At 35.2% G+C, this 12500-nt stretch overlaps 1 protein-coding gene across 2 annotated transcripts in view; it reads right to left on the minus strand.

The window, feature by feature from the left end:
• LOC144957407 (tolloid-like protein 1) overlaps window positions 1-12500 on the minus strand; it is a 40207-nt gene that overhangs the window by 8764 nt on the left and 18943 nt on the right. For both annotated transcript variants that reach the window (XR_013642154.1, XM_078888691.1), the window contains exons 4-7: window positions 11123-11219; window positions 7855-7973; window positions 3679-3822; window positions 1535-1622 (exon numbers count right to left, since the gene is read on the minus strand). Coding sequence is in view for 1 of the 2 variants with exons in the window: in XM_078888691.1 (XP_078744817.1) it covers window positions 1535-1622; window positions 3679-3822; window positions 7855-7973; window positions 11123-11219 (448 nt within the window). In the remaining variant the exon portion in view is untranslated. The remainder of the gene's footprint in view (window positions 1-1534; window positions 1623-3678; window positions 3823-7854; window positions 7974-11122; window positions 11220-12500) is intronic.

The raw sequence follows: 12500 nt of genomic DNA on the forward strand, positions 1-12500 counted from the left end.
AGAGATGGCATCTTACTTTCTAGTCTACATAATACATTATGCTGGTCGTCAATAAAGATGCTCCATCATCGCTCGTTTAGTCTAGTATCTAAGAATCTAATATCTGAGAGAATCAGATGCATGCCGTCATTGCCAAGGAGGCCCTGAGACAATGGACCACATCGTCATCCACTGCCCAGTGACAAGCCTATCAGGAGGCTACGAGACAGCCTATAAGGCAGGAAAAGAATTTGAAGAATGGATTAAAAGATTCAAAATAGAGGTGTAGCCATTCGATACTAACTTACTAGTCTAGTAATAATTAAAATCTGCCTGTACATCATGTAACTAAAATAGATATGCCACCTTATGATTCAACATGTAACCTATTCGTGCGGCTATATGGTATGACACTCGCTTTCGGATCGGAAGGTCCTGGGTTCGAGCCTCGCTCGGCGCATAGTTGATTCCATGAGAGAAGGCTCTTTACTCACATTCTCTCACCGTACTCAGGTGTAAAATGAGTACCTGGCCGTTAACAGGGTTGTCTCTGTCCCAAAAATTTGTAATATCGCCTGACAGGCGTCATGTCTCGTCCTACATGTTATGTGTTGCTGTTGGCCAGGGACCCCTTGTAAAGCGCTTTGAGCACGTTTAGTGGATATTGCGCTATATAAAAGCTCAAGTTATTCCTTTTTAGTCCTCCCAAGGACTGGTTACGTACACACTTCCTCTGAGGAGATTGAGTATTGTTATATTATATATATTTTTTTAATGCAAAGACTTCAATTTAACAAGTAACTGTCATACGCTGAAAGAACTCGTATCAGATCGGTTTCGTTGGTGACCCACCGTCTGAAGACGGTAATATGGCAGGGCGATAGTGATGCTAAAAGTAGAAATGATTATAGTCAAGCTTTTGAGACCAGTGTTAAGTTTTTCATGTTTCATTGGGGAGAATAAATACATTTTCTTAAGGTGACAAATACTTAATAATAATAATAATAATAATAATAATAATAATAATAATAATAATAATGATAATAATAATAATAATAATAATAATAATAATAATAATAATAATAGTAATAATAATAATAATAATGATAATAATAATAATAATAATAATAATAATAATAATAATAATAATAATAATAATAATAAAATAATAATAATAATAATAATAATAATAATAATAATAATAATAATAATAATAATAATAATATTAATAATGGTATAGATTTATAGTGCGCCAAACATCCCTTCTTCAGGAGGGCTCTGGGCGCATAACATAGATTAAGCCCTAACACAGTACACGAACAACGCTAATTATACACATAATCAAAAGAAAGCCTGTCGGAATAAGAATGTCTTCAATCGACGCTTGAATTCCTCTAGCGAAGACGAAGAACGTATCTCTAGTGGTAGTAAATTCCACTTTAAATATCATGTGTCTGGTCATTTTGATTTTTAAAATCCCTTTTTTGCCCTGGTTCACTCCGACATAAATTCGTTTTGAAATGATGGGCAAATTCTTAAAAACTTGTTGACTCACAAATTTCCCATATTTTCACGAATAGTCATGTTTTGGTATTCGTCCTTCGCTGCCATAGGTACCTCCTTGGACCTGCATGAGGGTGACACTGAAGGAAACAAGAAAAAGGCGACTTTTGTCAAATTTCAATGTCTTCTTATTAAATACTGGAGATAAAACATAAAGTGTTAAATAATGAAGATAATAATGATGATGATAATAATAATATTATTATTATTATTATTATTAATAATAATAATAATAATAATAATAATAATAATAATAATAATAATAATAATAATAATAATAATAATGATAATAATGATAATAATAATAATAATAATAATAATAATAATAATAATAATAATAATAATAATAATAATAATAATAATAATCATCATCATGATGATGATGATGATGATGATGATGATGATGATGATGATGATGATGATGATGATGATGATGATGATGATGATGATGTCTTTTGTGATCTTCCTAGAGGCTAGAAATTCTATCAACACGTGTGAAAGGGCCACATTTATTGTCTTCAATGATTTGAAAATATAAATACAACAATGAATAATGTCAACCCACTGACCTCTACCTGTCTAGAATGAGAATCTCACAACCACACCATCGGGAGGCCTTCCAAAAGCTCCTCGGTCTAGCATCTCTTTCAATTAGAATTTTCAGCATGGATCTTTTATCAGGCGTTAATTTATTCAATTTGTCAATATATAGTAGCATTTTAAAAACTCTAGAACAAACCTTGATATATTTGTATATATATATATATATATATATATATATATATATATATATATATATATATATATATATATATATACATATATATATATATATATATATATATATATATATATATATATATATATATATATATATGTGCGGCTATGTGGTCTAGTGGTATGACACTCGCTTTCAGATCGGAAGGTCCTGGGTTCGAGCCTCGCTCGGCACATAGTTGAGTCCTTGGATAAGACTCTTTACTCACATTCTCTCACCGTACTCAGGTGTAAAATGAGTACCTGGTCGTTAACAGCGTTATCTTTGTCCGAAAAATTGTAATATCGCCTAACAGGCGGCATGTCCCGTCCTACATGTTAAATGTTGCTGTTGACTAGGGACGCCTTGTAACGCGCTTTGAGCACATTTAGTGGATATTGCGCTATATAAAAAAGCTCAATATATTACTGAAAGTTTAAAATTTCCTTGACCATTGTGTTTTTTGAAGTAAATAAAAGTAGTGCAAAGCAGTCCAATTTTTTTTCTATGAGGTTTATCTCGAGGTCGAGGTTTTAAAAATATATTACAGTTAGTAATAGGTCGTAGTAAAGGTGCTAGGGTGTTTGTTTTTCCTATAAGGGTTAGTTAAAGGTACTAGTTTTCTAGTTTTTATATTTTTCGTATGGTTAATGAGGCAATATTTGGGTTGTTTCCCTTAGCACGATGAGCTTTCAGAAGGCCTCCCACACCATCACGTCCGACACTTATTGATTTACGATTGGAACGGCGGCCATCTTGGTTCTAAATAAAGAAAATCATTACTTTTTATTCTTCAAGATGGCTAGAACTTTTCATATATCTTGTGACCAGAATGTGTAAAAGTCAAAACATGATCAAGTTTATGTTTTTTTTTTTCCTCTGGATACGCTTTTATGCTGGCCGGAGAAATATTTCATACGGGCGTCCGCCATTGTTCCGATAGTTTAGAGCCAGTGTTGCTAAGTTACCATGCGCCATTATGAAGGACGTGACGTTACGACTATTGAATCCTATTTATTGTAATTTTAAAATCTCATCGTGATGTTGATTTTCTCAAAGAATTCGATTTGCTTGAACAACTTTGAGGTGAAAAAAGAGAAAATGCAATTTGATATTTTATTGTCAGTCGGTGTTCACAATCGTCCAAAATAAGGTTTTCTTCGGAAAAAAAATAGAATTTTGAGAAACTCACTTTTTGTCTTTTTATTCTATCACAACGTGTCAAAAATGCCAGTGTATGAATATTTCTTTTGTTTATGTTATTTGGCTAGTGAAATACGATATTTATTCAACACCTATTTGGATGCGAAGCGTGGAGTATCAGCAAAGCAGAGAGCAGAGAAGTTTATTTCTATTCATGTTTATCTTTCTTTACTTACATCCAAAGTCCTGGGCTTGAATTTGAGCCTTAACGTAGTTTTTATATGTAATCGTTAACAAAATGTAGAGACTGTTACCAGAGCTTATAATTTTTCTATCTCGGGTACAGCCTCCCATCACCATCGGGAATGACCTGCCGGGACCTGGTTGAAGATAAGAGAATGGGAACTGTATTTAGTCATGCCTGGAAATTTACATTGGGTATTGCCTAAATTACCGAATTTCTGAAAATAATTAATCAAATAGATAATAAAAAGGGAATACAATGCCATTGAAGTAAACCCAGTGGCGTGGCGTGCTTACAGTATAAGGTGGTGCCAGAATCAGGGGAAAATGACTTAAAACATGCTATATTTATAGAAACAAAAGAAGAAAAAAAAATAAATAAAAGACTTACTCAAATAAGTAAGAGGCGGTATAGAGACGATTTATCAGTTTTATTTTGTTTTAAGATAATGTAATCCATTTTTAAGAGATGGAGTGGTGCCAGGCACCAAATCAACCAATATAGCCACGCCCCTGGAAACCAACTAAAGAGTTTTACAAAAATAGACACACATAAAAAAAGAAAATATCTCTCATAGCTCCCAAATTCTCTCTAATAACACTGCTGTAGTATTATCCTGCAGACAAGGGTAGACGGCAAGAGAGGAAGAGGTAGACCAACAAGAAGCTGGGAACAAGATATATGTCAATGGCTGGGAATGACAACAACTCAAGCAAGTAGACTGGCGGAAAACCGTAATGTGTTTCGCAAGAAAGTTCGGGAAGCAACGTCCTACGCAGGATCAGCTGACTAGATGATGAGTATTATCCAAATGAATTTGAATGTGACTATCATTCATTCAGGTTGTGATTCTTCATAGGTCCACATGCCATGCGTTGCACCACACAGTCACTGCTCCCCAGCCAGCTTTGAAAGCATCCTCTGATCGTCCTATGTAATCTGGGTCACAATCAGTGCTGGGATCACCCGCCCAAATCATTACCCGGGTAATACCCGAGTAGTGGGATGATTACCCGGGTACCCGCGGGTAACGCGGCAGGAGTGACTTTTTGACCAGGAGGGGGGGGGGGGGGGCTTTTAAAAGATTCTTTAAATTTTAAAAAAAATCATTTATTATATATTACAACAAATGAACCGAAACTGAAGTAAGAAACAAGGATAATTAACTACAATGAATCCAAAAAAAAACACAACAACCTGAGATTCCTTTAAAAGATAAGAACTAATATAGTCTAAATCTGTTGATTCCAAAATTGAATCATATGTGTTTTAACAAACAAAACAAAAAAATCAATGAATGTAATTGAAAAATAAAGAAGGAAAATCTTTTGAAAAAAATGTCATGTAAATGTAAATATGTAGATCAATCACTCTCCGTTCGGTTTCCATTTGTTGAAGCGGGTACCCGCTCCCTGCCCCTTTTACCCGAGTACCCGGTTTAACTTTATTACCCGCCCTGGTACCCACCCAGCACTAGTCACAATGAGATAAAGTTTTACCACTATTAACTCCTTCATGAACACACCATTTAATTTCATCAACACCCTCATCTGTAATAGAGATATTATAGTTTTCTTAATCGTAACGAGCATTTAACACTGGGGACTTCGTCATCTTTAATTGTGCGGCTATGTGGTCTAGTGGTATGACACTCGCTTTCGGATCGGAAGGTCGTGGGTTCGAGCCTCGCGTTCGGCGCATAGTTGAGTCCTTGGAGAAGGCTCTTTACTCACATTCTCTCATCGTACTCAGGTGTAAAATGAGTACCTGGCCGTTAACAGCATTGTCTTTGTCCAAACAAAAATTTGTAACAGGCGTCATGTCCCGTTCTAAATGTTACGTGTTGCTGTTGGACAGGGACCCCTTGTAAAGCGCTTTGAGCACGTTTAGTGGATATTGCGCTATATAAAAGCTCGAGGTTTTTTTTTAATTCTCTATAAAATAAAAGATCCATACTCCACGGTGGGGAAACAAGCGACAATTGTACCGATTAACTGAGCAAGTTTTCTTACAGTGACATGATTGGTTGATTGTAATATGGATCGTCGCCTTGCGAGTAACTGTCTCTTCTTTCTCTCCACTTAATGACACCTTCATGACTGTTGAGTCTCTCTCTAGTCAGCTGATCCTGCGTAGGACGTTGCTTCCCGAACTTTCTTGCGAAACAGATTACGGTTTTCCGCCAGTCTACTTGCTTGAGTTGTTGTCATTCCCAGCCATTCACATATATCTTGTTCCCAGCTTCTTGTTGGTCTACCTAGAATGATTCTAGATGTACAAACGTTGTGTGGGTACAATTGTTGATATTCGTGAAATATCAAATCCCTATGATTTTAGTATCCTTATACTGTACGTTAATTGAATTTTAAATGTCTTGTATGTGACATTTATATTGATGATGTATTGATGCCCTTTTATGCTCTTAATTGTTTTGATACCTTGGTTGAATTTTTTTTAAGCGCTTTGAGGTTTCGACGAAAGGCGCAATATAAATATGCTTATAATAATAATAATAATAATAATAATAATAATAATAATAATAATAATAATAATAATAATAATAATAATAATAATAATAATTATTATTATTATTATTATATTATTATTATTATTATTATTATTATTATTATTATTATTATTATTATTATTATTATTATTATTATTATTATTATTATTATTATTATTATTATCATTATTATTATTATTATTATTATTATTATTATTATTATTATTATTATTATTATTATTATATTATTATTATTATTATCATTATTATTATATTATTATTATTATTATTATTATTATTATTATTATTATTATTATTATTATTATTTTATTATTATTATCATTATTATATTCTCCACTAATTCTTTATAAGAGCCCCCCTCGTACATATAAATCGCCAATATACATTCTTGAAAAGAAATTCTTCGCTCTAAGATGAGCCAAAATGAGTCAAAGAATTTTTAAAAACTTGAGCTTTTATATAGCGCAATATCCACTAAACGTGCTCAAAGCGCTTTACAAGGGGTCCCTGGCCAACAGCAACAGTTAACATGTAGAACGAGACATGACGCCTGTTAGGCGATATATTACAATTTTTCGGACAAAGACAACGCTGTTAACGACCAGGTACTCATTTTACACCTGAGTACGGTGAGAGAATGTGAGTAAAAAGCCTTTTCCAAGGACTCAACTATGCGCCGAGCAAGGCTCGAACCTAGGACCTTCCGATCCGAAAGCGAGTGTCATACCACTTATTGTTTTTGCCATCCGCGTTTATGAGTAATGCTCACTGAACTGTATTAACCTGACTATATATATCATATCCCGCCGCAACCACATTCCACAACACTATCACACACACATGTACACACAACACACAACACACCTACACGCATACACACACACACACACACACACACACATAATATAGATAGTATGCAGATGACGTCACTCAGGCCTTTGTTATTGTTTTTGCCATCCGCGTTTGTGAGATGTTCTCACTAAACTGTATTAACCAGACTATAAAAGTTCATGGTTACACAGAGTTTGTGTGTTGGTCCGTTATACTTCCGGATGGCAATGTTGTGAACTCCTTGGCCAAGCGCATTCTATCTATAAGCATGAGAGCACATCACAATAAACATCAACACTAATCACCACTACACAACGAAACAACTTTAGTTTGAAGTAAGAACTTTTCTACGGACATTACAATGGATTACGCCGACTGAAGACGTGTAAAAAACACAGAAACGAGTGGTCTCGGCCACAAAAATGTGAGTGAAAATTTGCATATATATATATATATATATATATATATATATATATATATATATATATATATATATATATGAGTGTTGGTGGGTACTCGTAGGTACGAAAGTGCTCGATAATGATGGTTAGAGCTAATATAAATATAAATTGCCACGCGCCGACTGAGGACGTTGAATAATCCCACAGAAACGAACGTCTCAGCCATATAATGTGAGTGACAATTTATATTATATATATATATATATATATATATATATATATATATATATATATATATATATATACATATAAATATATATATATATATATATATATATATATATATATGTGTGTGTGTGTGTGTGTGTGTGTGTGTGTGTGTGTGTGTAAAACATAACATCGATCATACCATCAAATATTTCCAGTTTGTTATCTTTACAGTTTTGAACATTGAACTTTGCAAATCTCAAGTTGACGCTCAATCTTTCTGATGTTGTCGTGTAGAGAGTAAGCCCACAAGTGATGGGGCTGTACAGTAAAGAATAAATTATAGCATTCAGTGGCATTAAAACATGGGCACGATCTATATTCCTTTTCCATGTGCTCGAGGTCATTTGTCACATTGGAATATGTGCTCAAAGTGACCGACATAGTGAAAAGTTCTCACAGATTTTGAAGTAACAAACATCACGATTGGTCAGTTTGTTCAGTTTGACACATGTGTATGTTTATAACTTTTGAAAACAAAGCAGCGTGTTTACATTTATTAAGAAATATCCAATCGTTGTACAGCAACACGCCATGTGATTGATGACATGGTTGGACGATAACATGAATATAGATCGCTCCTATTGTGGCAATGGGAGCGATCTATATTCATGTTTTCGTCCAACCGAGTCATCAATTACATAGTTTATTGCTGTCCAACGATTGGATATTTCTTTACAACTATAAACACGCTGCTTTGTTTATGAAAGTTGTAAACATACCCATGTGTCAAGCTGAACAAACTGACCAATCGTGATGTTAGATATTTCTAAAGCTGTGAATTCTTTTCACTATATGGGTCACTTTGAGCACATTTTCAATGTGACCAATGACCTCGAGCACACGGAAAAGGAATATAGATCGTGCCCATTATGATAATAAATAACTGTTGTCCACAATATAGATAGTATGCGCTTGGCTAAGAAGCTCACAACATTGCCATCCGGAAGTATAATGGACAACACACAAAACTGTGTGTAACCTTGAATGTAGGTAGTCTGTTTAATTGTGGCCATCGTAAAGTTATGGCCTGAGACTGACCAAAAAATGACGTCAAAATGCCAGTCTTTTGCCACAAAAGAAAATAAATCGTGAGTTGTATTCAATAGTTCAACCAATGAAATAACTTGTTTCCATGAGCTCTATTAACAACTCACTTGGCGGTGCAAAAACCAAATAATGACGTCAAACTGCCTGTCCTTTTGGATTTCAGTGGCAGGCTATTGAATACAACTCACGATTTGTTTTCTTTTGTGGCCAAAGACTTGTCTTTTGATGTCATTTTTTGGTCAGTATCAGGCCATAACTTTACGAAGGCCACGCTAGAACCCACTAGAACGTATAGTTTGACGTCATTTTTTTAGGTTTTGCACCGTCTAGTGAGTTGTCGTTACTAGAGCTCAAGGAATTAAGCTCCATTGGTCGACAGATTGAATACAACTCACGATTTGTTTTCTTTTGTGGCCAAAGACTTGTCTTTTGATGTCATTTTTTGGTCAGTGTTTGGCTATAATGGGCATGATCTATATTACATTTCCATGTGCTCGAGGTCATTGATCACATTGCAAAATGTGCTCAAAATGACCCACATAGTGAGAAGTTTTTACATATCTTACGATACAATTGGTCATTTGGCTCAGCATGACTCATTGGTATGTTAACAAATTTCATAAACAAAATAGCATGTTTACATTTATTGAGAAATGTCCAACTGTCGTACAGCAACCAATCATGTGATCGATGACCAGGTTATGAATATAGATCGCTCCCATTAACGATGGCTACGGTAAATCTCAATAAACTGTATAGATAGAATGAAGTTGACGTCAATCTCGTCTTTGTTATTGTTTTTTGCCATCCACATTTATGAGTAATACTCACAAAACGGTATTATCCAGACTATAAAAGTTCATGATTACACATAGTTTTGTGTGTTGGTCTGCTATACTTCCGGATGGCAATGTTATGAACTTCTTAGCCAAGCGCATAGTATCTATTAATCAGACTGAAACTTTTAAGGTTACAGATAGTTTTGTGTTGTGGGCTTCTTTATCAAGCGCACACTATCTATTGCGTCACAAATAACAGCTATTCGATCACAAAACACACAGACATCCTACTTAGGTTAAAGTTCAACAGTGGACATGATGTTTTGGTACGTTGGAATTTAACAATGATGGCTAATTACAAAGTTTTTATATAATTGAGTATACATAAAATGCACAATTTTAAAACTACTACTACTACTACTACTACTACTACTACTACTACTACTACTACTACTACTACTACTACTACTACTACTATCTACTATACTACTACTTCTACTACTACTACTACTACTACTACTACTACTACTACTACTATACTACTACTACTACTACTACTACTATACTACTACTACTACTACTTACTACTACTACTATACTACTACTACTACTACTACTACTACTACTACTACTACTACTATATTACTACTACTATACTACTACTACTACTACTACTACTACTACAACTACTGCTACTACTACTACTACTACTACTACTACTACTACTACTACTACTACTACTACTACTACTACTACTACTACTAATCTGGGTGGGGATCCTGGCCTCCCATAGTGGGCAGGGAGGTACATGCTGTGTCTTCTATCCCCCCATACCCGTTTCCAATTGTTTCCTGTCATTGTCTTGGAATGAGATTACTTAGTTTTGTCCTGATCCTTGCCGGAGTTCCTTGGCTGGAAGGGAAACAGTCGAATGTATAGTTATAGTTTTGGGAGAAGATATTTTTTTCCTTGTAAATCATCTCTCTGTTATGCATTGTATTATATGATTTGTAAACATTTGAGTGTATTCCTCTTAGTTGGGACCTGTGCTTGTGTCTGGATGAGACTTTTAGGTATCTCTAAGTACTTTGACGGTGTGCTCTTGGAATCTACATCTGATCCCTTTTTGAACCAATTCCCCTTTGTCTCACCTTTTCTTTTGTGTTCTAATTGTAATTCTAGAACTTGTTACTATCCCATTTTCTTCCTTTTTACTGGCGCTGATATGACCTTAATGTGTTGCAAGCGCAACATTATAAACAAACTACTACTACTACTACTACTACTACTACTACTACTACTACTACTACTACTACTACTACTACTACTACTACTACTACTACTACTACTACTACTACTACTATTACTACTACTACTACTAATACCACTACTACTACTGTTACTACTGCTGCTGCTATATTAATAATAATAATAATAATGATAATAATAATAATAATAATAATAATAATAATAATAATAATAATAATAATAATAATAATAATAATAATAATGATGATGATGATGACAACATGAACAATACCTTATCCAAGAATAGAATAGCTCAAGGTTTTAAGATCTTACAGTTCAATCTTTTCCAGGTCGAAGTCGTCTTTGAGTAAGACACCTTTTCCTTTTGCTGTGATGTCAATGGATTTGCCACACAAGTCAGGACCAAAGTCTGGGGGAGGGGGGGGGGGGGGGGGGGGGGGGGGGGACAGGATATGGCAATGATTATGTGCGGCGATGAGGTCTAGTGGTATGACACTCGCTTCCGGATCGGAAGGTCGTGGGTTCGAGCCTCGCGTTCGGCGCATAGTTGAGTCCTTGGAGAAGGCTCTTTACTCACATTCTCTAACCGTGCTCAGGTGTAAAATGAGTACCTGGCCGTTAACAGCGTTGTCTTTGTCCAAACAAAAATTTGTAATATCGCCTAACAGGCGTCATGTACCGTTCTAAATGTTACGTGTTGCTGTTGGCCAGGGACACCTTGTAAAGCGCTTTGAGCACGTTTAGTGGATATTTCTCTATATAAAAGCTCAAGTTTTTTTTTAAATTTTATTGTATCAATTTACTGAAGCTATGGGTCTAGGTAAAATACTCACCTGCCTACTCCTTCGATGAATGTTTCTCTTAGATTAGAGGGAGTTTGGTGATAACTAATCACCCGACTGGCGCTATAGATTGTTCGAAGATGACGTCACTCGGGCCTTTGTTATTGTTTTTGCCACCACGTTTAGGAGTAATACTCACTGACTATAAACGTTCATGGATACACACAGTTTTGTGTGTTGTTCCGTTATACTTCCGGATGGCGATGTTATGAGCTTCTTAGCCAAGCGCATACTATCTATAGAAACAATATCAAAGAGCCGAGTGACGTCAACTTTATCTATTCTATCTGTGACTCATCGCTTCTAAATTGAATGTTGTCGGAATTAATCAGATGTCGAAAAGTCACGTGAAAATAAAATATATGCGAAATGTCACCTGAGATCTACAGGTCACAAGCATCGCCTTCTGTAACGTCTGCCTGACCGTAGCCATCGTAAAGTTATGTCCTGACACTGACCAAAAAATGACGTCAAAATGCCAGTCTTTTGCCACAAAAGAAAACAAATCGTGAGTTGTATTCAATAGTTCAACCAGTGAAAAAACTTGTTTCCTTGAGCTCTACTAACGACAACTCACTAGATGCAAAACAAACCTAAAAAATGACGTCAAACTACCAGTCCTAGAGGGTTCTAGTGTCAGGCTATATGTTAGCCTGATACTGAAATCCAAAAGGACTGGCAGTTTGACGTCATTATTTGGTTTTTGCACCGCTTGGTGAGTTGTCTTTAGTAGACTCATGAAACAAGTTATTTCATTGGTTGAACTATTGAATACAACTCAAGATTTGTTTTCTTTTGTGGCAAAAGACTGGCATTTTGACGTAATTTTTTTGGTCAGTGTCAGGACA

The sequence above is a fragment of the Berghia stephanieae genome, chromosome 11 (genome assembly GCF_034508935.2).
Source record: "Berghia stephanieae isolate SIO BIC M18660-M18661 chromosome 11, UCSD_Bste_1.3, whole genome shotgun sequence".
In the NCBI taxonomy this organism is placed as follows: domain Eukaryota; kingdom Metazoa; phylum Mollusca; class Gastropoda; order Nudibranchia; family Aeolidiidae; genus Berghia; species Berghia stephanieae.